The 27086-nt window shown below is 36.5% G+C and overlaps 1 protein-coding gene across 4 annotated transcripts in view; it reads left to right on the top strand.

Annotated features, from left to right (window-relative positions):
* Eya4 (EYA transcriptional coactivator and phosphatase 4) overlaps positions 1 to 24985 on the top strand; it is a 65671-nt gene extending 40686 nt beyond the window's left edge. For all 4 annotated transcript variants that reach the window (XM_027938485.1, XM_027938484.1, XM_027938483.1 and 1 more), the window contains exons 10-16: positions 8503 to 8592; positions 13842 to 13900; positions 13999 to 14159; positions 16914 to 17028; positions 19535 to 19656; positions 21611 to 21711; positions 24905 to 24985. In XM_027938485.1, the coding sequence (XP_027794286.1) occupies positions 8503 to 8592; positions 13842 to 13900; positions 13999 to 14159; positions 16914 to 17028; positions 19535 to 19656; positions 21611 to 21711; positions 24905 to 24985 (729 nt within the window). The remainder of the gene's footprint in view (positions 1 to 8502; positions 8593 to 13841; positions 13901 to 13998; positions 14160 to 16913; positions 17029 to 19534; positions 19657 to 21610; positions 21712 to 24904) is intronic.
* The last annotated feature ends 2101 nt before the right edge of the window (positions 24986 to 27086 follow it).

Here is a 27086-nt window from a genome sequence, read left to right as displayed (position 1 = left end):
TGGCAGAGTTAATGCTACACCCACGATCCCCTCCAGGCATAATAATTGGAAGGTTTAGCTTTGGAGGAGAATAGAGTTAGGTTCCAAGTTCTAGCTCTGCCTCCTACTACCTGTGTAACTTTGGGTAGCCTTTATAAGTTTCCATGATCTTTTGTATAAGATGAACAGAACAGTAAAAGTAATTATTTAATTATGAGGGTTGAATGAGTCACTATGTTAAAACTCAGCACTTCGCCTACCTCAGAATAAACATTCAATAAGTGTTAACTTGTTTTGTTTAGTTCCAAGTAAACCTGAAATTTTGGCAGTTGTATGTTTTCTAAGGAAATTTTCTTCTTCTATTTGTATCTGTTATTTTAACCTATGATGTGAGATACCCAGCTCAGTGCTATGGAAAAGTCACACTATTTGTAACCAAGGTGGCTACAATGTAGTTTTGAGTATATATAAAGTATATATAAAATGAATGAATATGGAATTTTCAAGTCTCAAAACTTCAATAGTATCTTTCTTGGCTTTTCAAGGAGGTTGATAGTATATGCATGTTGTATGTGTATAGGATATGTGTAAATACGGTTCATACACATATATAAGTCAGATCAAGGACAGTGACATTTCTACAATTCTGTCTGAAGGAGTTTCAGAGACTCTTTCAGAGCTTTATGTTGAGTATATATTTTTGAGAACGGGTTTGATCTGTTGGATTGAATGGCACTAACTGATAGCATTATTAAAGCCAGATATCTTACTTTTATTTAAGCCCACCCTTATCAAGCTATTGCTGTGTCCAGCAAGCATGGGGAAGATCGTGAAAGGGTCTTCAAGTTTTTTAACTTGAAATTAATATACTAGAGAGTGGTCGTTAGTCTCTTAAAAGCCCAAACTTCTAGAAGAACCTTCAAAAAGGATCTTCTGAAGTTTTCAAGACCTTTTATCTCTGTTTATGATCATTCAGTCTTACATCTTGGGGAGATGGGGGGATCATTAACTTCTCCAAGGTTTCCTTAAATTATCATCCGTCCTTCTTTCTTAATTAATGTCTCACCCAGCCTTTCATGTCTTTCTTCCAACTTACCAACCAGTATTCTTCCTGTGTCCCAAGGCTTCCTGGGCTGGGTATGTTTCTACCATCTCTGCCCTTGCCTTCTTATCTCAGCCCTGTGTTTCCTAGCTCTTCCTCCATGGTCTGTCTCCCCAACCAACCTTTCCATTCATTCTGAGTACTGTGCTATGCTAAATGGCTAGGTATTATTGCTGTGATTCCCCTTGAAGTATATTTATTCCAGTGTCATTTTTATAATTTTCACGAGTTTTATTCATTGGGTTTTCTTCTGACTGGAATCTCAGAAGCTGGTGGTGGTAGGTAAATTGGGTGTTGACCCTTTCCTGGCTTCTGACTGCTTAGTAATAACTATTATTCAGTTGCCCAGGGGTTGCTCACATCAGACACTTGGGCTGTGAACAAATCCTCTTAATCCAGAGCAAAATTAGCTTGTGTTACACCTCTACCAGATCCCTAGTAGGTAATTGTCAACGTGACTAAGAAGGTGACAGAAGGGTCATCTGATTCCGGAAGTCCACAGGTAGCCATTTTGGAGGTAAAGGTGGACAAATGCACTCAGTTTATAACTTCACTCTGGAGAAGTTTAGTCCCCAAGATATCACACTGTGTCACTGTTCTACTCACTGATGACACTCAAGTCCTGCAGTCCTTTGAAGTCATGGAGACCCTGAACTTCTGGGAAGCCAGAGATCATGCCGGCTATGGTCTTTCTTACCCATTCCAGACCTTTGCCATGAGAACTGTAAGACCTGGCCTTCTTAAATGTTAACATGAATCACCTGGCAATCTTGTTAAGCTGTAGATTTAGATTCAGGTGCTGGGGGGGGCAGAGCATGTGATTGTGATTCTGCCTTCGTGTTGAGTGCCCACTTTTTGCTGCTCTGCGAACCCCAGAAGGTCCCACAGAGGTCCTCTGCTGATTTTGTCCTGTGTGTCCACTGGAATTGATGATTAAAATGACTGATACACAGGTCCTTGCCCTGAGACATTCAGGTGTGGCCTGGGCAGCAGGAGTTCTAAAACCTCACCTGTGTTTCTCACAGGTGGTCATGTGTAGAAGCTTTGCCTTTGACCTGTCTCCCCGCATAGAGTTCTTGTGTATCACTGTAACCCCTCATTTGCATCCTTACCCCTTGGCTTTTCTGCCAGAGTCATCTTGCCAAATCCTGGACTTCACCTGTCCTTCAGCAGCTGCCTGTGGCCGCACATCTCCAGTGGGTGCTGGCTTCATGAACTCTCGTGGCTGACAATGTCATGCCTGCTGTCCCTTCAGGTCTTCAATTCTATACAAACCTCCTCCTTTTCTGAGGTTGGTAGAAGGAACAAACAGAAAATGATTCCCTGATCTTAGTAACCACCAAATCTGCACTCCTGCCCTATGGCCATATACTCTGCCTTCTTCCTTGTGGCTCTTTTGTGCTCTGGTTTGCTCTTGAAATGACCTCTCTGGCTCAGCGGCCCCCCTCCTGGAAGCTTTCTGCCACCAATTACATGCAGTAATATTCCTGTCAGAAGAAAGGCCTCTTGAGCCATATTCTCCTACAGTTGCTTTTCTCTTTCCCTGTTCACTTCCAAGTTGCCATAAAATGACTCTCAGAGTTCGAGGAACCACCTTCTAGCCATAGAAAGTGCTCCTTTTGGTTTATCTTTCTGGGGACTCTGCTGTGCCTCTGACTCAGGTGAGGGCTCACTGTTTCTTAAAATACCCACTTCCCTTCCCTGTGCTCTTCCTCCCTCAGGAGAGAATGCATGCTTACCTCCAACTCTGTGTCCTTCCCGATGTCACTCTGGGCCTGGCCATCTCCCTCACCTTTTCCTGGCCTCTGTTCCTGCTGAGAGGGACCTTCTCTGCATTATCTTCACAGTAGCCAGCGCCACACATGGGCCTTTGCCAAGACAGCCTCATCGCCACCTGAAATGCTTATGTTTACTTGTTCTTTGTCTATGTATCAAGTGTCTCCTCCTGTAACAATATAAACCCCACAAGGGAAGGGTCTTTGTTTTTGTTTTGTTTTTTTTTTTTTTTTTGGCTCTCAGAATTTGAAATGTCTAACAGATAGTAGACATTTGGTGAATATATGATAAGTGAAGAAACGTACCTGAAGCCATTCTCCAATTCCCTCTAGGAATTTTAAGCCCACTATTTATTCATCACAGACAAATATCTCAATGGCAAAGCTTCCCTCCTGATCCACGTCTGAATTTTATTTCCTCTTTTACCACATATTTAAAGAGTTCATTTGTTCTAAAAACTCCAGGAGTAATTTTCACCTTGGTGCGTGGAGCTGGGCTGTCTTTCACCCTCTGTGATGAGTGTGCACATGGTCTGTCTCTGTGCATGCAAGTCTACAAGTGTAGTTTGTGTCCCAAAGCAAGAAGTGTTCCAAGAGCTTAATCTTTAAAAAAAAAAAAAAAAAGTCTTCCCTCTGTTTCTTTAAAAATACATAATTGCTGCCTCTCCTGAGATATTTTTACAGAGTGTCCCTAGAGGAGGAATTCCAGCTGATGGCCCAACGCAGGGCAGAGGCCCATAGACAGACAGTCTGGCTCCAATTTATGCTCTGCGCTAACATGGCTAATAGGCGTTAGCATTTTGATTTAGAGAAGTTCCGTACTTGATCCTTGCTTGGTTCTACACTGGTGACATCTGGCTCAGAATCACACATTTAAAAGGCCACAGCTATTCAAATTTTTCACCTTCCTCTTTCTTTCCCTCTCTTTCTCTTTTTCTCTCTCTCCGAATTCAATTAAATGTCTTGGGAACAGTTTCAATATTTTGATAAAGCAGTACACAGGATAAATTGGCAGGAATTCAGTTTGCCCTGTGTTAAACTCTGGTGTAGACACTTTGAACCTTTGGAACTATTACGTATGTTTGTACGCATCAGAGCTTCTGCAAACCCCTGCTAGTGCCATTTTATTCTACTTTTTTCCTCTGTCCAAGTTTTCGCTATCACTTCATTTGAGATCCTAAACTCAACACTCACTCCACTTAAACAGAAAAAAAAAAAAAAAAGCAGCAGCTCTTGATTCATAAGGTGCCCGTAATTCTATAAACATCTAATGAAAATGAGCAAACATCTCTGTTTAAAACTTGGGTTACATCCAGAAGTATGTTTCACTCTCAGATGCCTGATAAAACAGCAAGACTGCAGGCACTGGCAAGTCCTCCACAGAGCTTTGGCAAGACAGAGGGTGCCCAACATTACAGGACATAAGGCTACACCCACCAGATGCAGTTGTCCTCCTTAAATTCATAGGTCTGTGAGTCCTTCAGCAAAAAAAAAAAAAAAAAAAAAAAAGAAAAGAAAAAAAATGCAGCACTATAATCTGCTGACTTAGAATTAACTGTCCCAGTGACTTAGAAAGCTAGGGGAAAAAAAAAAAAAAAAAAGAGAGAGAGAGCAAAATGAGATATTTGAAAGTAAACCCTCACCAGGCATTCTCTAGAAATAAGATCCCCACCAGCTCTGACTGGTAGGGTTTTCCTGGCGTGGCATGAGTGTCCTTGGCTCATTTGTATCAAGCCTTTGGTGTGGCCGAAGAAATACTTCCCTTTAACGTGCTTGCTCTCAGTAAGCTTTAGTAAAATAGTTAGTTCACTCTCTGACAGACCTCAGACTTAAACTTACCTAGTTAACACATGGTATTTTGCCAAAATGCTTAGTAAGTGCTGGCTGTGATAGGGTGTGTGATGTGGAATCACCATAGCCTGAAAAACAAATGAACAGCCCTCCCAGAGCCATGGGATTGCATTCCAATGGAGTGCTCAAATACAGTTTTCATTGTGCCATATGCCGTCCTTGCTTGTTAGAGGATTCTTGCATTCTTTTAAAAAACTATATTCGTTTGCATGCTTATCAGATGCACAAAATGCATTCTTCATGGATTTTCCTATCATTGCTTGGTAGCATAGAAAGTTGTATAGTTCAGAATCATGGACTCAATGGAAGTAACAATCAAAGAGGAACTGCATATTTTCTCCCATCCCTATAAATCCGATCTGTAAATGCTAAGAATTTGAGGAATGAATGTAAGAAATTCAGTCATTTTATTGAAAACTTAAGAAGGAAAGAATGGCAATTCGTAGGATATGAATCTCACCAACCTGGCCTCCAGAAGGAAAACCTTTTAAAATAAGATATTTTTGAACTCCCATCTGAAATATATATCTCTAGGGCAGAAATCATCAGAAACAGCAGAGGAGTGTGGAGCTCGGTTTTGTTGTCTTGCATCAGTGAACATTCCTCAAAAGCAGAGAGCGTCACTAATGGAATTATATGTTTTCATGCTATAATTACATTAGATGATTTTTTGATATTTCTGTAGACATTTTGTTCATGGGTCCATGACTAGGCAGAATATTTACAAGTTTTCTATGGCCTCCTCCTGTCCAGTGCCCACCTCTTCCCCAAAAAAGAGAGACACCAACACCCTTTTTAACAAGGGTTAGGGGGAGACAAATTGTATATTAAAAAAAAATTGAGAGCTTCTTTCATTAAAAACAATAATAAAACCTGAACCACAAGAAGATAAAAATTTTGTACTTGCAGGAAACACCTAGGTCCTTCTGAGTTCTGAAACTCCTTTTGACAAAAAGAGATTTAGTTAATGTTTTCATTTTTAGTTTTGAATGAATATCTTTGATAGAACAGAATTTTGTTGATCTTTAGGTGTGTTGCCCTAAATGGCCTTGTCACAGAGGCAGGGCAGATAAACTTGGGGCAGTGGTGTCAAGCTGGCTGGGGGATATAGTATCAGGGTTCCATCAATCATATGAGCAATCCACATCTTTTTTTGAGAAACTAAAATCTTTTGCTATTAAAAAAAATCCACAAAAATCTCCACCAAGGAGATGTCAACATGTTAGAAAAGATGTTGAAATCAATACTGTTGCACCTTCCACGGACTCCCATATCAATTCTTAGCTTTCCTGAACACACCTCAATAATCCCTGTGCTCTCAATTCCTATTTCTTAGCATGCAATTCCTATTATCTAGGTTTCAATGGCTATAGATACAAAGATGACCCTTCAAATATGTTTACACTGTAGCATTATTGAAGGAAATACAGGGACAAAATTGATTCTATGCAGATATGGAATGAGGAGCTGCTTTTGCTTGCAAATAGAATTAGTTTGGAGTATAGATGAATATCCTTTGACCTGGCCTGGGTTGCATGTTTTTTATCATAAATTAAAGTTACGATTACATTTCTCCTTGTTTAAATACATTTCTTGAAATGCTATTTATTAGAATGTTGAAAACACAATTTCAGTTCTTTTCTCTCAAATTCCCACAGTCTGGCTCCTGGCCCAGCCACTCAACCCAAATCACCCTCTGAGGTCTTCCAAAATAATTTCTCAGCCAAAATCAATAGTATCCTTCTAGGCTTGTCAGCTTTCTTCAAAACCAGATCCTTCTGCATGTGCACACCCCATCTGGTCTCAAATTCTAAGGATTCATCCCGTCCAGATTGTCTCCTTTCTGTATCTCCAGAGTCACACCTATAGCTCTTCTCCTTCAGCAATGGTTCCAACTGTGGTCAATTTATCACAGTGTTTGTGCGTGAATTACTTTCCTATCCAATCTCTAAACTCTCCTTACTTCCCAAAGTCTTACATCCTTTGGTGCCACGTGTTCAGCTGCAGTGAAACTTGGTAAAGGATCAATCCTGGTCCTAATTTTCAACCCCTTGTCTCTGTTTAAGACCTTGATTGCTGCAACCAAAATCTTGAGTCCTTTTGACTCCTCACTAATCTCTTTAATTTTCATAAGCTCCCCAAAGCATATGTTTTCTACTTGTATTACTTTAGGGAATGAATGCTTTTAGTTGTCCTCCACCTTCTCTCTTCAGCCCTAGTGAGATGCAAGTTAAACCAAACTGCACGCATATTCAGATGGAGACTCATCCTGTTGATCAAAATGCAACTCCTGCTTAAGTCCTGGTTGTACCATCCTCTGCCACTTCTTCCTCCCTTCCCATTTTAGCATAATCTCTGCTCAAACCCTACAAACATCCCCTCAACCTCTCAGTCTCCTAGTTCTGTCTCCTAGTTCTGATTGCCACCATTCTCAAAGGGAAGCCTTTTCCTCTCTGTTACAAATTTGTCCCATTCCTTAACAAGTCACCCAAATACCTTTCTCCAAAAGACTTTCCATGGAGATTATGTAAATTGTGTCATGAACTGGCTGTGGCTTTCTTCCGCCTCCTCTCAAGAAGAGCTTTAGGTGAAAATGTGTCCTGAGTCAGCTCTACATGTATTTAACTTCACAGATGTATCTGTACATATGGTGTCTCTTAACCCTTTGGAAAGATCCATCTTTTTGGATAATTGAAAATCTGCATATACATATATGTAATATCCCAAAAAGAACACAAAATAATCATACACATTTTACAGTGTGTATATCAATATCTGTATACAACATGAAATGATCAAATCAGTAAGTACTTTATCCGTTATCTCACAAACATTTATCATTTCTTTGTGTTGGAAACATTCAAAATCCTTCCTTCTGGCTGTATTGAAATCTACAATAAATATTAATTTTTTAATTTTTTTAATTCTAATTTGTTGTATATGATAGGAGAATGCATTACAACTCCTATTGCATATGTACAACACAATTTTTCATCTCTCTGCTTGATTGAACATGAAACTTTTTCCTTCTATTGATACTGCCCATTATCAGTGACCCCACATGTCAGTCTGAACATTAGAGTTTGAACATTAGAGAAGCACACCAAGGCAAGCATCATTAAGGCAGGGTTTGTTTAAAAAGGGGTAACATAGACTTCTCCCTTTCTCCCAGGAGAAAGAAGGAGGCCATAACTGGTATCCTGGTATCCCTAGAAGTGAGGTGGTCTGCCCTTTTTATCTGTCCTAGGCTTCCTTTGTTCTCCTCCCCTCTTCCCCTTATCTTTCTCCTTTCTGCATAGAGTGACTAGGCCCAGGAATGCTCCGTGGAGGGCCAAAAGGTGGGAAACAGGTGGGCTGAAGGGGGAAGGGCAGGATGTAGCTCCCTGTAGGGAGGGGCAATTCCTGAGACAAGTTACCTTAGCAACAGGTTGGAGCTGGGGCGGGTTTAGGAAGAACTCTAAAGGAATTAACATTTCAATTCCTCAGGGGACAGTCTCCAACTTCTGGGGACTCACTCAAAATTGGCCTGACTCAATGTGACTTGACTCAATTTACCTATCTGTATTGACTGCTGGCTTCACTATCTGATTAAATATTTTTATACTATCACCACCTCTATTCTCCCCTCCATGCTAGGAATCTTCAGTAAAAGTCCATAGTTCACACCCTCCCCCCTGCGCGCGCACACACACACACACACTCACACACTCACACACTAGTATGCACTTAAAATTGTTTTAATGAAAATTGTGCTTTCTGAAATTTTACCTCATTATGTGTGCATTTTCTTTTCAGGACCCTCCCATGGCTGTAACCCTTGGACTCCGAATGGAGGAAATGATCTTTAATCTTGCTGATACACATTTGTTTTTTAATGATTTAGAGGTAAGAATTTTAAAAGGTAAGAATGATTGTTTCCAACACTAAAACTCTTAGATGGTTTTATATGTGCAGAAAACTGAAAGATAAATACATAGCTTAAGAGAACTATAAAGTTCTTGTCAAGACAAAAAATTGTATGTACAAGCATATGATCTTTAAGCAAAATTGTGTTCATGAATGACACATATGTACTAGCACACATTAAGAAAAAAGTTTCCACGAACAGGAGATGCTCTGTTTTGCTGGCCTGTACCAAACACCTCACATGGTGCTCCTAGTTCTTTTAATATTTTAACCACAACCCTTTGGCACCTTTAGACTCAGCATCCCTAGCCTTTCAGGTGACCACTGAGGACACTATTTGCAATCATCACTAGACAATGTTCACAGACACTCTTAATGCTAATAGCATGGATCACTGAATTTTGCAGATAATTTGAACCCCCCTATTTTTGGACAACAGTATCATTCTGCATTTTCTCCTGTTCTAGATAAAAACAGTGCTGGACTTACCTACATATTACATCTGATGAGTTTAAATACATTTTTTTTCCTTTTCTCAAATTAATTTTTTCATTTCCCAACCTCAGCCTGCAACATGATGTCTAAATAACAAAGAAGAGACAATAAAAGCAACAAAATGAAAGGGCAAAGAGAACCAGCCTCTGAGTATCTAACTATAATCTCAGCTAACAAGCTGGGATATTAGGCATCCAGACAATAGAAACTGAAATAATTAAATAGTTTGGCAGTGGGCAAGAGTGCTACTTTGGCAGTTACAATTATGCTAAAATGGTGATTTCTCTTTCTTTTTTTTTAAATGACCTGTTAAAATTTACTTTTTATCTCATGGTGTCACAATGAAAGTCTTTATCTATAATCACATTATGAAAGGAGAAGATTATTATTACTAAATTTCACCTAATTTTAGACCTTCCATTTATTAATTGACAAGATTTTGAAATAAATACCTGTATTGCACTGCTTTTGCAGGGAAAAAACTGTAGGATCCACAGCATAAAAGTCATGTCCAGGATTACCTGCTAGCTAAGTAGTTGAACTGGGATTTTAAAGCAGATTTGGCAACAGAGAATATATTTCTGCTCCCCTACTGTGCTGAAATTTTAAAAAGTTTGTGAGAAAGAAAAGCCAAGTTTCAGTAAATGACTTAAATAAGTTTTTAACATTGACAAGGTCTTAAATCCAGATTTAGTTACATTTGAGACGTGAGACTAAAAGCGAGTGACTCAATGTAACCCACAAATGTATGTGCTGAAAATCTACTATACCATGGCCATTCACTGTTGCTCTCTCTGCAGTGAGTCAGTAGTTTTATTGGATAATAAAATGACTGTTTAAAGAGGCTTTATTTTTTCTTTAATGGGCAATATGAAAGATCAATATTTGTACGCATGTTTTCCAATTTTAGGTAATAAGAAATAATTACCTCCCTAAAATCCGATTTAAATTAATCCAGCTACTTTATTACTGTCCAGTATACAGAATGCTTTTACATGTATCTGTTAATGAGAAACACATTTGGACCTTTTTGGAACTTGAATTTTTTATATACAGTGAACTTTTTAGATCAGTTTTCCTGTTGTTAATATGGAGGACTTTCATTCTAAAGAAGATTCTAAGATGGTTAGCTCTTTCAGGACTGTAAAAAGAAGTAAGAAATTATATGTGGTTTTATTCAAGTTTTATAACATTTATCTAATTTGCTTAATTTATTTTACTAGAATAAATGAAGTTTTAGCTTTTTTATTGGCACATTAGAAACCAGATGAAATAAATATACTGTTCAACTTTTAGCCAGACACTGAAGTGAGAAGGTAAAAGTAGCACACGATGAATTTGTAAATATCTTTAGCAATTTTGAAATGAATATTGGTACATTAAAAACATGTAGTGATCCTCTAAGGTGTTTTAAGACTTTCTTATTCAAGATAATACACTATGTTAAAATGTATTCTTTTACTGTCTGGCAGAATCTCCGGTAGAAATAGTAACCAAGAAAATATTGTTATTCACTCTGCTCTTTCTGGTTGTGTTTTAGGATGTGAGAAAAATTCTATTTGACTTAAACCCAGAAACAACATAATATTTAACAATATTATGCTTGATCAATAAAATACTTGTGTATGTAAAATGATTGTACTCTCATTATGTATGTGCACATACATTCTTGCACATCCAGATGAAGTGACCAAGGATACTTAAAAATTTATTACTAACTTAAGTGAAATAAACAAGCACTAATGAAATGAAATCTAAACAATAGCTTTCAGGGTTTTTCAGTGCAGTTAACATACCCACAATCTGTCTGCTTCTGACTTTGAAAGCAACATTATTTTCGCACATTTTTTCATTTCCATAAACATCTTAAAACCAAAGATTGCAAAGGTTCCTTAACTGGAATTAAATTATGTCTGCTTCTACAAGAGAGTAACTCCACCTTTAGCTTATTATGCTTTTTATTCTTGTATATTTAATCTTTTGGGGCCTTTTTTTTTAACCTAAAAGTCTAATTTGAGACTCAAATTCTTCAACATGTACAGCAACATATGTAGTGGCAGCTGCTTGTCTCATAATTCCTTAAAAGATACCAATTTAAATCCTAGTAATAGTTTGCTACATCCTGCCTAACTGCACAGAAGGCAAAGCTTACGGCACTCCCCCTAAGAGAATTCTGTTTCAATAAAATGTTCTTCAGGTTAGAATAATTTCTCAAAAAGAATGCTCCAGAGAGGTTGGGATCACAAAAGTGAGAGAAAATGGCTGTGGATTTTAACTGGAAAATAGTAGTGACAACTCTGTGGTTACCTTAGAAGACAAAACATTTAAGATTAACACTAGAGTTATATCAAAAGGTTAAGGTCTTCCACTAACATTTGTTAAATCATGATAACGTTTTTAGATATGTCAGGTTTGGGCCAAAAGGATTCTTACATAGTTCTTCAGAATGAAAACTAATTGAAGAACGGTTATTTAGTTTTTCCTAAAAATGTAATTGAAGTTCAAGTTTCTTTCACTGGACTGTAATCCTCAGGCAACAGTCCAGAGTCAACAGGCACAGTTAACTAGGCATAAATTTAAAAAGAAGTTAGATTTGGAAAAACCTCAGACATAACTTCAAATATAGAGTACGTGGTCCAATAAGTTTGATATACTGTTGTCCTCAGGAGTAAATAATAATTTTTTGGGAAACCTATGTACATATTAATCATGTGAGTTAATCCCCGAAATGTCAGAGGAATTTCTCTAAAAATTAGATGAGAGAGTATTAAATATAAAAATAACTTCTGATTACCCAGAGTAATTCACAAAGATACGTTTCCCCCGGGGATATTATTAGTTTATTACAAAAGAAAGACAGGGAAATCATTTACACAAAGAAAAATTTCAGAACCTAGTGGAGTGGGCAACATTATATGATACCGTTTTGATAGTGGTTCAGCTTAATCAACATACTTGCTAAGAACATCGCCATCCCTGAATAAGAAATAATTCCATCTTCTAGAAGTACTCCGGTGTGCCCATGTTCTGGGAGAACTTTATTTCCATCTTTCATGATAACTGGTAGGATCTCTACCTAGACTCTGACCTAGACTTTTCTGGAAGCATAATGCTGCTTAGTTATTGTTTGATCTGCATCCTTTTGAAATAGGGTGTTTCAAAATGCCTGTTCAAAATGCCTGTTAAAATGTCTGTTTGAACACAGCTTAGGCAGCCTCTGCCCTCCCACCACCTTCCCTCCACTCTTGATGTAATTGTCTCCTTAAGGTCTTCATCATTTAGAATATTACTCTTTTATATCATCGTACTTTGTATGAGAAAATTTAAATGATTGCAGAAATCCAATAAGAATTATCATTTGTCTAGACTTTGGCCATTTGTTATAAGAAAAATTCTTAAGTGATTATTTTCTTCCTGATTATGCCTGAAATGAGATTATATTCTGTTGAGTGAACGACCATGCTCAGGGAGGTTTTCTGAGCCCTTCCCTATGAATGTAGAGAGAGATTTTTAAGAAAATTATTAACCAGGCACAGTGGCACAGCACATGCTTGCAATCCCAGATAGTGGGTAGGCTGATGCAGTCTGGACAATTCATGGAGATCCTGTCTCCAAACTGGAAAAAAAAAAAAAGGGGGGGGGGGAATGGGGTGATGGGCATGGATATAACTCCATGGTAGAGTGTACCTGGGTTCAATCTCCAGGACCAAAAAAATTAATTTAAAATAATATAACCCCATAATTTATGTAAACCTTTTAAACTTTTAAAATTAGTGTATAGAATTTCAATTTCCATAACAAAATTGTATTGTTAGGCCCTGTCACTGAGTTTTATGGTTTAAAAGAAGCCCAAGTCAACGAAACAGGATGATATGTGCTATGTAGACAGCTAGAGACTAGACATTAAGTATTTGACTACGGATACTTCCTATCCCATAATGAATTTGAATAACACCTGTAAAGCCTTTGCTTAGTATGGCCTATTTTGAAATGTAATGATTTAAAGAGAGAGAGAGAGAGAGAGAGGGAGGGAGAGATTTTGAATGGTAAAATATCATGCATAGAGTCAGAATCTGTGAATATGATTAATTAATTTGGGGGAGATAAAAGAGGCCCCAAAGGCTAATCCCTGTCTAGTCTGGGGTTATTTACTTATTATAAGGTATAATATATTATTATTAATTCTTGATTTATTCTTCTCAGAGTTTGGTATTTTAAATTCCTTATCCACATTTCACCTTCAGATCATATAATATTTCACTGTACCTTTTCTGATTATTTGAAGATATTACAAGACTCTTAGCAAAAAGGAATCAAATCCCAACACCTACTTTTTCTGAGTATATGCTAACTTCAAGTCAGGTCAATATTATATGGATATACTAACCTGAATTATATTTTCCTTGGAGTTTATAGCACAAGTAGGGTGGTAAATCTTCATTCCTAATCGATGATTTGAAGATTAAACTTATTTTGTAAATTGGTCTACAAAACCCCTCATGCTACATGTTTTCAGAACCTTTCTTATGTTATGCCTCTGGATTTCAATTTTACAGAGTAGAAAAGGTACCATTTCCCAGCAAAAAAAGAATAAGCATAGGATTGGTGGGATGGATGGGCAAATGCTGCCATCTTCTGGCCATAGGCTAATCACAAGGAACAATGGACACCTTTGTGTCACATGGTAACAAGTGTCATGTGAAAACAAGTAACATCTCTCATGTTTTTAACAGGAATGTGATCAAGTTCATATAGATGATGTTTCCTCTGATGATAATGGACAAGACTTAAGGTAAGCCATGCCTTTCAGTATGCTGTTTCCTACAGAAATTCGGCTATGGAGTTTTGCACATGTAATTATTTCTTTTTAATGTATTTTGGGTGTTGCAGTACCTACAGTTTTGCAACTGATGGCTTCCATGCAGCTGCAAGTAGTGCAAACCTTTGTTTGCCAACAGGTGTGAGAGGAGGAGTGGACTGGATGAGGAAGTTGGCTTTTCGTTACAGAAGAGTGAAAGAATTATATAACACCTACAAGAACAATGTTGGAGGTATGTGTGTCTTATTTCATCTAATAAGGGCACCATGGGAATAGGTAGATTCAGCCGCAGTCCGTGGTAGAGATGGTGATACTGTAAAATAAAGCTGCAGAAGTTCATGTTGAATAACTTTCATCCTGAATTTTTAGTTTCTTAGAATTGTTGGGGAAATTTTAACTACAGAATAAAACTCCTCTGTCAAAGAATTGGGCATTCTTTGTGAAACTGTGTACTCAAATGTTCGGACAAGATTTGCAGCAGGGTATTTAAGTTAGAACACATATAAAGAGTCGTATCATTTCAAAAACGTTCAACAAGTCTATTTTTTCCTTTTGAAAAAAATCACATTATCTGATAGTATCTCTTTCCCACATACGGTATAGTGTTAACTTAGATTATCATGATTTTTTAAAGTTTAAATACTCTGTAGTTAATATCTAAACCATATTATATTCATCCATATGTGGTTTTGTTGTTGTTGTTATTTTCGGCGGTGCTGGGGATTGAACCCAGGGCCTTGTGCATGTGAAGCAAGCACTCTACCAACTAAGCTATATCCCCAACCCCCTCATCCATATGTCTTGGAGTGATATCAAAACTAAGATCCACATATGTTTCTGTATGTAATAAACCTGTGTGTTCTGTATTATTGAGATTAATTTTAGGTCAACAAGATTCTTAGTATTAGTTATGAGATCACGTAAAATTCTTCTCACAGGGTATTTGTTTCTCTTATAAAAGAAATTATATTTGAAGATCATAATCCAAAATCCGAAAGGGAATGATGCAACTACATATATGCATGCATACTACACCTGTGTATATTCATATTTGTCATAGAATACAGTGTAGTAAATGAAATTCCATGTATAATATGCACCTCACATCCATGCATACACATCCTGAGGGCAGGGCTGTGTTTTGTTTCACGTTGTATCTGTCCAGTACTAAAGCTCATTATAGATGCTCAGTGAGTACTCAGAACTATAGGAGAACAAAACAATGTAGAACCATAGATAATTTTAATGTTAGAACCAGTGGAGACCTTCATTTCCAAATAGGAAATTGGATCCTGAAGACTCTGCAGAGTCCTACCTGGCCAGAGTTCTAGATTGTAATTCCTGTTTCCCAATTCACTCCAATGCTCTTCACAAGATTGTGTGTGTGTGTGTGTGTGTGTGTGTGTGTGTGTGTGTTGAACCCAGGGGCACTTAACCACTGAGCCACATCCCCAGCCCTTTTTGTAATATATTTTATTTAGAGACAGGGCCTCACTGAGTTACTTAGGCCTTCACTAAATTGCTGAAGCTGGCTTTGAACTCGTGATCCTCCTGCCTCAGCCTCCCGAGCTGCTGGGATTACAGGTGTGTGCCACTGTGCCCAGGTCATAAGACACTTTTGTAAAATCAAATAAATGGAATATCCAGTTAAAATCAATTGTAGGTAATATGCTTATTTTTAAAGTAAATATACCATTCTCCTTCCTCTACTAGACTTCCTTTCGCTAGTCTATTTATTTATATTTGATTGGTTCTTTCTACCTATGCATAAAGATTAAGTTCTGGAGGGGACAATAGAAGGGGAAAGAGGGAAAGAAAAGGGAGAGGATCTGAAATTGAATTCTATGCATGTGTGAGTTTGCTGGAATGAACCCAATTATTATGTAAAACTATGAAGCTCTAGTAAAAAAAAAAAAAGAAGTTACTTAAACATGAAAACTTTTTTAAAATGATAAATAAAAGAAAATAAAAAATGAAGAAAAGAATGACATACCTGAATGATAACTATTTTCTGACTTCTTAAAGGGAGTCGAATAATATCCCTTTTAGAGTATTATTAAAATTATTTTAAAATCAATAAGTCAGCAAATAAATAATCTTTTGTCTTAGAAAGTTTTAAGAAGCCACATAAAAGTCCATTTTCCGTCATACATCAGTATTTCTTTATTACAATGAGGACAAGTAAGACTTGCTTGAAAGTTTAAATTTTACTTTAAAAATCGTCCACCTGTATTTGAGCTCCCAGGATTCTGAAATACAATTTAAATCAGAAACCTCCCTTTTGTCTGGATTTTATTTAATTTTGTTTTATCATGAAACAAAGGCTGCATCTTTTGAAAATAAAAATTAGCATGCTTACTTCTTATCATAACATCAATGTAATTTTCCACCATTATCTGTAAAGTGCTATATATTTCAGGATTGCAAACACAGGTTTTAATTTAAAAAAAAAAAAAAGCAAAGTATAATAGTGCTAGCACTACTTTTAGAAAAATTCTAATTGCTATGTATGATAATGCCACTATTTCTATTTCACAGTGGAAATGATTGTGATTATTGAAAAGCTAAACCTCTTTAGGCAACCATAATATTTGAGGTTTGTCACCCAAGGCTGTTGGAGCCCACCACTCCTCCAGACCCAATGGGTTCCAGCCTCTTGGAGTGGGACTCATGCCTGGGGGCTGAGAAGATCTTCTGGTGGCAGATGCCCAGACATGGCAGAAACTGGGGGCCACTCTTGCACTGTTCTGTCCCCATTGTTTAATTTAGTGCCTGACCCCTAGATGTTGTCTAGTAGATATTCATTGAATGAATGAGTGAGTGAATAATCAGTTCTGAAATGAAGATCAATATTGATATGTGTGTTTGTCTTTCCATTTTGATATAATTGAAATAAAAATTATCAATGCCAGAGAGAAGGGACACCAAACTTATATTCTTGTGGATATATTCAGCTCCTGACTCTGTCTTGCTTTTGATGTTGCAGGACTCCTTGGCCCTGCCAAGAGGGATGCGTGGCTGCAGTTAAGGGCAGAAATTGAAGGCCTGACAGATTCCTGGCTAACAAATGCACTAAAGTCTTTATCAATTATTAGTACTAGGTAAGTGGGATCAGTGCCCTTTCTATTTTAATTATATGGAAGACTGAGGTCTAATAGTACAACATAGATTAAAAAAATTAATTTCTAGGCTAATTTGGAGTTCAGAGGAATTAGTTCACTGAATCCAGTGATTTCTGTGTGCGTGTGTGTGTGTGTGTGTGTGTGTGTGTGTGTGTCATTGAGGGTCAGCCGCTTTTTCTTCTCAGAATAACCAGGAGATTATATCTTTCCTTTTGTCTCCTCAGAACCACTGATAACCATACAGAAAGGTCACATGACTTATAATAAAAATGGGAGCACTCTTTTGATGACAGAGTACAAGGGATAATGGCAAAAACAAGACAGTACTGTTTATGAAAAAAAAAAAATTCTTGTGTTAGGACTTTCAGGCCATAATAGATAACATACATAACTTCAGTACACTAGAAACAGCAAGAGAAAGCTCTTGAAAAAATTCTAATCTCTGTGTTGTTTGAACTTACCAGTGACACACTGACTTGTTAAGTAGATAATAAATTTAAATAGTTTTGTAAGTTGTTGAAGAGCTATTTGCCATAAATTTTAATTTGTAAAGTAATATGAACCTGGAAAGTGATCGTTGGTGGGTGGGATTAATCTTTGTACTTTCCTATTCTATAGTTTTAATTCCAACTTTAATGAATAAGTAAAAAAAAAAGCAAGCTTAGCAAATATGTGGGTAACAGAACATATACAGAAAGAGATATTATTTGGACTGATTGAAGATACATAAAAATCTTGGCCAAGTAAAATGAGAATCTAGTATTGAGAACTTGAAAGTATGTGTCAAGCCTGGCACATGGCTTCTGACCCTTGGAAATGATCAAGAACTGCACTGTGAACAGAAAGTCTAAATGGTGGTGGCAGTTGGGGGTAGCAGGGAGCAGAGCTGCAGGAATCACATGAAAACAACTGTTAGAGCAGCCAGAGAGCTTGTGGGAAGAACAGTCACACGTGGAACACAGCGGTCTATTTTAGCAGTTCAAGATGTTAGGTGGAAGATCAATTAGACTATTCTCTGTGTCTATAAAGAGTTGGAATGAGTGGGATCCTAGGACAGGACAGAGTAATACAATGTAAGGAAGAAGTGTCAAACAACTGAAGCTGCTTAAACATGGGACTTGCTGCCTGTTACTTTCTGTAACTGCTGATATGAAGACCAAAACTCAGTGCGGCAGGGACATGAGGCTCCTGAACCCGTGAAACTGCCATGGGTAGTGGAATGTGCATTTCTCTGAGGAGGAGGTCAAAAGCTTTTATCATTTCTAAAAGATGTCTTCTAGATAGTAAAAAACAGATTGTTTCATTATCGTATAGGTTTATATGTATATGTGTGTGTATATATATATATTTTATATATTTTATATATTTTATATATATACACACACATATATATAAAATATATACACACATATATGTATATAGTTTGTATAATATATTCATATGTTATTTTAAAAAATACAGGCATAAAAAAGAAGTGATGGAGAAAAAATCAATACATGTTGAATAGTCAAATACTATGAAATTTTCTAAGCTATCTACATATAGTATCTTATTGTAGTCTTCACAAAATGTCAGGAATTACAGAAAAAAAAACATGTACTTTTTTTGAATTTACCCTCTGACCCTTATTCTTCTGTGACTATCAACTGGAAGAAATAATACAAGGTGTAGAAGAAATTTAATAAGCATTATTTATAACATTGAAAAATTGAAAGCCATGTTAAATATCAAAACTGGACTTCAAAAATATATGGTAAAATTTTTTTTTAAAGTTAAAAAAATGAAAAAAATATATGGTACACCCACCTATTTTGTTTTGTTGGAAAATGGGAGGTACGGAATAAGTTGATAGGCTTAGGAAAGAAAGGAAGGAAAGAAAGTAACAATTTGCATATATAGTATGATCTGAATGAGAAAATATATATACAAACAAACAATGAAAATAAATTCAAAAAACAGAGAAAGTGGTTATCGCTGGTGACTAATAATTGAAGCTTTACTTTTCATATTCTTCCTTATATTTCTTTTTTTTTTTTTTTTTACAAATTCTGTCTTATAAACACATACACAAACTCATACAGTGTTTGTAGTTAAAAACAAGGTGATATAACTCCAAATATTCCATAGTATAAATAGATACTTCATTTCAAAACTGTATCTCTAAAGTTGAAAATCCTTAGTTTTGTTTTCTCACCATGATTTTATTCTGTAGCATTTATCTACATATGACCTTGAATAGCATCTTTTTTCTAACAAAATATTATATAGAACTTAAGTGTCACAGTTTAGTGATGGTTGTGCATGATTTTTAGTAGTCTGTCATTATTTGGGGAATGTCTGGTAATAGGCAAGGACTGTTGACTATCAAAAGGGGCCATTTAATATAGAATTTAGAGACCACAATAACAATTTTAAATCTGTGCTATTAGAAGTTATTTAGTGTTAGAAAACAGATACATATACAGATATTTCCTCCTTATTTCAGGAGTAATTGTGTAAATGTCTTGGTAACGACGACCCAGCTGATCCCAGCACTTGCAAAGGTTCTGCTCTATAGCTTAGGAGGTGCTTTCCCCATTGAGAATATTTACAGTGCAACTAAAATAGGTAAGGAAATTCTTTTAAATTTTGTATGGAATGTGCTTACATCTGTGCTTGGGGGGGGGGTAGTTCTTAATGAATGTCTTTGCATGGTTTCCTTTCCATCAATTTTAATTTTAGAATATCAAGCAAAATGGACAAAGTTCTCATAACAAGATACCCTGCATACAACTCATTACACACGTGTAAATTTTATGAGCATTTTTGGATAATCAATTCAGGATCTCAGTAGTTCTGATTCATTCCATATATTTCATAGAATATTACAGAACATGCTATCTAAATAATATATAATCTTGCCATCCATAATATTTAATAGTCTAATTGGTATGGGATATACTATTGCCTCCTTGCATGTGCAGGAATCCAGATCTAAAATAAAAAAGTGATTTTGTCATTACAGGAGAGTCTCACATAGATTCAACTAGGATCCAAAATAAAAAATCCAGAAAGAAATGAAGATTTCATGAATCAGAAAACATAATTGGAATATTGTTAATACATCATTGGCCAGAATCCACATTTCCAAAAATACATAGTAGCAGCCCAAGGACTACAACTTGTTTATTTAGTTTATATCTATAGGTAGAGCCATCTTTGACTTCAAGGGTATTCTGCAGAGTCAGACTTCTAAAGTATGTTCAAAAACTTCATCATGTCCATCTTACAAGAGTTAAAACAGCACATGTATTCCACTGTCTGTCAAGGAAATGCCTGGGAAAATAAATAGGTTGTGTAATGTGCCCTGAAGGTCAACAGACTTGGGCTTTGGCACCTTGACAAGAGAAGTTTAAAATCCCAAAATCCCCCACCAAAAATAGCCTTCCCTGGGCCTTTGGGAGGGCTGATATTGGCGCTGGCACAAGGAGCCCCCAGTTGCAGCTGTTTCCGGAGGACAGTTCAAGTGAGCCAAGCTTTCAGAAAGCAAATGCTACATTGTCATAGCACTACAATTCAGAGCCCAGGTCCCAACCCCAGGCATTCTTTTCATATAAATGTATGTATGTATGCTAGCAAGATTCATATAGAGAATATGATTTTGCTTTTTGACAACTTAAATAATTTTATACCAGAGTACACATTTTAGTTAAGGACCAGATTCCTTTTTATTGGCTAAATTATTCCTTATATTTAGTCTAAAAAATCATTTTAATTTTTCCCTTGAAGCTAGTATTTTTTGGAGTTCTGCACTATGAGATTAAGAAAAAAAGCGAAAATAGCCATGGCTATATGGACATTGTGGGAATAAAATTCAGAGAATAATGCCAGTATCATAAAAGCAAAGAACATGCAGGGATTCTATGATGTATTTTTGTAAGTATAATCAGAGGATGCTAGTGTCATCAGGTTGTGGCCCAATTGGACAGCATCCTTAGTATAATTAATGAACATATTAGATCCTACCCACTTGAAAAAAGGAGAGGTGTATCAGAGTAAATCCACATCTTAGTATTGAATCTTCAAAGTGAAACTTAAATTTCCCATAATAATATATTCAGTTGACTGTTTATGCTTACTTGAAATGATTAGACAATGTATATGGAATTAAAGTTGTTTCAATACACTTTCAGTGGAATAAAACATACTAACAATTTCTCTAGGTCAAACACTTAACCCTACTGACTTACTTGAACCATAAAATGCATTTGTTTAGTAATCTCTCCTAAGAGTTATGTTATTCACACACGTGTGTTAATTTCATCAACCCAGAGGTTGTAAGCTAGCTCGAGTGATGTCAAAGAGATATTAACTCAATACTTTATGCATCTTTAGGTTACTGAATGCAATGGCTGGAAGAATAAACAGTGCATTGTTTTTCAGGCAAGGAAAGCTGTTTTGAGCGTATAGTGTCCAGATTTGGCACTAACATAACTTATGTTGTGATTGGAGATGGCCGAGATGAGGAACATGCCGCTAACCAGGTAACTTCACTCTGAACTTTATCTTATTTATCTTCCAGGAAAAGAAAGTTGCTTTGAACGAATAATGCAAAGGTTTGGCAGAAAAGTAGTATATGTTGTAATTGGGGATGGTGTAGAAGAAGAACAGGCAGCAAAAAAGGTAACCTGTCTCAAACAATGTTGGTGTGGTACTTCTAATGCAAGCCTTTTTGTTTGCATTCCTGTAGTTTGGCCCAATGGCAGCTTGACAATTGATTTAAATATATAGATGCAAGCGATAAGAGCATGAGAGAGTCAATACTTACTTTCAAAAAAAAAAACATTTGGAGTCTAGCATTTTTTGCCTGAAATTTGATAGGAAATGTAGGAAAATTTATATTTGTTTGTGTGGATATAAATTAATGTATAATAATAATTACAGATTTGTGTGTGCATATATGTATATACGGTACACAAACACATACCATGCACACAGAAACATATGACCCCATAGTTCTTAAGGAAGATGGGGGGAAAACAGTTTTTAAGCTCATGAAACTCAACAAGATAAATAAGTTTAATCAGCTCATAGAAAAATGATTAGAGTGCTTTGTGCCATAGAGTCCTTGAGATCACCTGGAAAAAGGTGTTGCCCCATGATGATAAATGCTGGGGGTAGATTTAATAGCAGAAGAAAAAAAATGGTTGTAAGAGACTTTAATAAGCTCTATTGGAAATGGCATGTGTTATTCTGTTCTTTTGTGCCAGCTTGTCTCACATCTTCCAGAAGATACTCATCCGTTTGGATGAGCCATTGGTACCTGATTGAAGCCAAGCAGCTGGCTTTGTACATATTCAGAAGATCTCATAGGCCCTAAGTATTTAATTTAGCTGTTTATCTGCCCATATTTCTGAAGAAGAAATGAAGACAATTAAAAAAACATTAGGTGGCTGGTTAGACATCAAAAGGGGAATGATACCAGAATTGCCCCCCTCCACCATTCTATCAGTCAGTACAACACTGAGGTCTATTGCTTCCTTCACTGAATGATAGCAAAACATTATCTAGCCAAGATAAAAGTGATAGAATTTACAGAAAACACAAAATAATTTGTATTTTTAAGCAGCAACATATCATCTTTTAATGTTTGTTTTACATAGAAAAATCTTATTATCCTGAGGTGATTTAAAATGTCATCTAATAAATCCTTATTAGATGGAAGGTTTACCTGAGTTCTGTTTCCTAATTTTTTTTTCCCAAAAAGACAGCATAAACAGTTTTATATAAGAGTTTATGGCTATAGTAGAAAGGGAGAGGAAATGATCTATGTTGCCTGTCAGTTCAAGTCAAGGAACATGGAGAAAGAGAAAGCACTTCCACTTGATTTGAAAAGTTTGGGGACAGTGTTGGCAGCCATACTTGAAATCCCCCATGCTTTTCTGTCCCAGGAAGGGAGCTGGTGCAGACTCTGGTCCTGTAGAGCACCTAGGTTTTAATTAGCAGTGTCAGTGACCCAAGACAGCACACAAGCTCCAAGGACATTCTGCACGAGGTCAGGGTTGCAGCCTTAAGTAACACAGCCTGCATTGTTGAATACTACTTGAAATGCTCCCAGTCACACACGATTGAAATGTCTCCTGGAGTTTGTCCTTGTCCTGAGTTAACGTTGTTTTGAGTTTTCATATTGGCACCATAATTAAGCACAACAAAAAGCAGGCAGTGGTTGGGCCACCCCAGCAAATGTGTACATGATTTTTAGCCTGTGTGAAATCCACGTCTGTCTAGGTCAGAACTAATAAAATTCATTTTTTTCCAAACTTAAAACAGGATAAGTCTTTGAAAGTTAAAACTTATCAAGTCACCTTTGGTGATGCCTGGTAAGAAGGCTAGTCTTGGTAAATCATTTCTATACCTCTGGTTTATACCTGAAATTTCAGGAGAAAAAGTGTGACTCCAAATGGATAAGAATATCCAATAGAATGCTGTTTCGAATGGTTGTTTATGTAGGTGCAGTTTTGGTGATGGTGAAGGCTTAAAATTCTACTTTGGAACACAGGTGGTTGGTTTCTCTGGTACCCAAAATGCATGCTTTTCTTTGGATGTAGCAGTAATCGCATGTGCAGAAATATTAAATACTGTTTTGTTATTACAAATAGATCTGAGCTGAATTTTAAAAAATGTTACTTCCAGGTGAATTTCTGTGCTCTGATTTGACATAAAACATACTTTGAGAAATTTAAGAAGAAATCTCAAAGTGCAGGAATGTACTTGCACTCTCCTATACAAGTATATAATGTGAGAAATAAATGTAATTTTCAAATTTTCTAGAAACCTTGTTAAATACAAGTAAAAAGAGACAGCTAGAGTTAATCTTAATAATACATTTTAATTAACCCAACATATGCCAGACATTATCATAAATACCCAATCTATATAAAAATCACTGATTGATGTTCTTAACTTCTTTTCCTTATTCTAAGTTTTTGCGATTTAGTATGCGTTTTAAACTGGACTAACCAAGTGCTTAATAGCCACATGTGGTTAGTGGCCAAAATATGGAGCAGAAAAGAATTTAATATAGCAGTAATGAGTATTCTGATGCTTAATTTATTTATAAAATACCTTTTCCGTATATATGTATATATGTGTTTCCATTGTGTACATGAATATATTCCTTACATCTATATTCTGGATGTGTCCTCAGCCCAAATTTACATTATAATACTTTTGTCTTGTCAGTTGCTGAAGTGCACTTTCTTTGTTTTTAAACATGGAAAGGAATTCACTGTTTTTCTCTCAAATACACAAAAGGGCTTAGGAAGTTTGTAGTTATCTTAGTTTTTTAGCTGAGAGATGGACCTTTAGGAGTGAGGTCCCTATCAGAGCTTGCTTTCCATCAGCCAAGTAGGAGTTTGATGCTTGTTTTTCCAGATGCTAAGGTTGGTAATGCTACTTTGCAAATATTAAACTATGTAAAATTTCAATATTTTCTTCTTTTATCATTAAAATTCAGCTTTTATCATTAAAATTCAGTGGTAGAGCACTTGCCTTGCATGCATGAGGCCCTGGGTTAGATCCTCAGCACCTCATAAAAATAAACAAATGAAAAAAAGATATTTTGTCCATCTACAACTAAAAAAAAAATTTTTTTTTAAATCCAGTTCAGATCTATTTCTCTGTTACTTTGACAATGCCACCTTGGTTCTGCCAAACCTTCAAATATGATCATCCCTCCATTAAACTCCCTGCCTTAAACCTGGGTGGACTGCACATCCTTGTGTGCAGCTGCTTCCTTGAAGCAATGGCTATGATCTCTCTGTTCTTCACTCCTGCCTCTCTCTCTCTCCCATCCCTCCTTCTCTTGCCCACACAGCACAACATGCCCTTCTGGAGGATATCAAGTCACTCGGACCTCTTGGCTCTACATCAAGCACTGGAATTAGAATATTTGTAACTGTGTTCTCTAGCTGGAGATCCGTTTTGTTTGTTTTTTGTTTTTTTTTTTTTACATTTCAAGTACACTGAATTTTTATGTGTGTGATTCAATGCCTCTGGCTCTACACATATAAATTGTCTTAAAGGATGAAATCGTATTTGGAATGGAAATTCCGGAATGAAGAATTCAGATTGCTGAATGGAATTGAACTTTAGTGCTACAGAAAGGAAACTCTATGGTCTTACATCTACAACACTTTAATGGTTTCTAAAACAAATCTGTGGAGATTGCTATGCACAGAGAATGAGTCCTAACTGGAATTCACAGCTTTAGCAAAGACCCCTCACCCTCCCGGGCAGCAACACTTATGCTCCCTCTGACAAGGTGGTCACCAACATTCCTCAAAATGGGATCTCTTCTCAGCCCTGAGGTTTGAATCTGACTTTAGCCTACCTAGCCCAGAAAATCTGAATTGGAATGCACTCAAGACTGTATAAGGACAGTCCTATCTAGACCTGTAATTTGTGTAAATTATTGATGAAAATAATTTACTGTGACTTTATTAGCCGCTGACTTTGAAAGTGGATGCAATTTTTCTTTCATTTGTTGGGGAGGGTTGAGGGAGGGGAAACGGGAATATAATATTGTCTTTTTTTTTTTTTTTTTTTTAAGTTTGGCAAACAGAATGTTCATACTGATGTGTTGTGCCTTAAAGACAAGACAGCGTTTGTGTGTTACAATGTAACTTTGGTTAAAAATCTCTGTAGATAATGAAAACCAAAAAACAAAAACCAAAAAAAAAAAAAAAACTTTGTGATAATTCTTCACATGACCAAATTTAAAATTCAAGCTATCAATGTTTTAACACTACATCAACAAGAAAACAAGTATATGTGGCAATAAGAAACCAACAAGAATAATAAGAGAAAGCTTGTGTTTTATTTGGGTTCTTAATAATTCCATTGATTGTATGAGGCAACTATTTGTACACCCAATCATTAGCAGGTTTGAGAGAGACTGTGGGACATTTACTTAGAAAGAAACATGTTTGTTGAATTCTCAGTACCCTTTCTACAGTTCTACCCAAGAAAACTAAGAGCCATATTCATGACAATTTGCACAGTTTTGAATTTGAGACTTTTTGATGTGTGTAAGTTGCTTACAAGGAAGATATTTTCATGCATATCTTTAGGAATTATCTCCTTACCTTTTTTAGTATATGCCAAGGACATAGGTTAAAATTTAAGTTGACTGAACATGGCTTAAAATATAGCTAAGTATGTTAATTCTCAATGCCATTGCAAAAATGAAATGTCATCAGTAAGGGAAGGCAGGTGACCCAGATGGCCCAAGGAAAGAAGTGAGTCTATGAATATTTTACCTAGAATATCATCATAAATTAGATTAGCAAGTGAGCCAGACCTTGACAGCATTAGCAAATTACAACAGGAAAATGCACTGGTATTTCACTGAACCCATCAACTGAGTCTCTCTCCATTGCAGACTTGCGCATGTTGGTTTTCGCCTGTACTGTTACTGAACAATAGGTTGCATTCATTGCAGGGAGAACCTGTCATTGTTGTGTTTGCATGGTTTTGGGTTTGTTTGTTTGTTTTTTTTTTTTTTCCTTCTTCTTCTTGGTGTGTAGCCCATGTTGGGAACACGATACAGGTTCTCCTATCATTTTCTGTGACATGGTTTCCCTTGTGGAAATTTAAGACTTGGAGGTCTCGAGTATTCTAATGGTGTCTGCACTTGCAGTGTAATATGGATTGTGGAATCCAGCTGTTCATCAGTGCTCCTAACCAGAGGCTGATTCATGACAGTTCATCAACTGAGGCTTCTGTAGATCAAGTTAAGGTCAACGCTTTGCTCACAGATCACAACATTCATTATGGAAGTAGTTTATATCTCCAGGTAGTCAGACTGCATTTCTTTAGTGAATGTGAAGGCCACATTTACGATGGGCAGAAAGATCATCAGATCCCAATTGTACATAAGATTGTGATTTCATAAAACTTATTCTTATATTTTGTGGGTTTTGGCTACTTCTACCCCCAAGTACTATGGCAGGCAAAATATGGTTGAAAGACTTTTAATAATAAATAAAGGTAAATCT

The sequence above is a fragment of the Marmota flaviventris genome, chromosome 6 (genome assembly GCF_047511675.1).
Source record: "Marmota flaviventris isolate mMarFla1 chromosome 6, mMarFla1.hap1, whole genome shotgun sequence".
Classification (NCBI taxonomy): Eukaryota; Metazoa; Chordata; class Mammalia; order Rodentia; family Sciuridae; genus Marmota; species Marmota flaviventris.
This window is presented reverse-complemented; position numbering and strand designations above follow the sequence as displayed.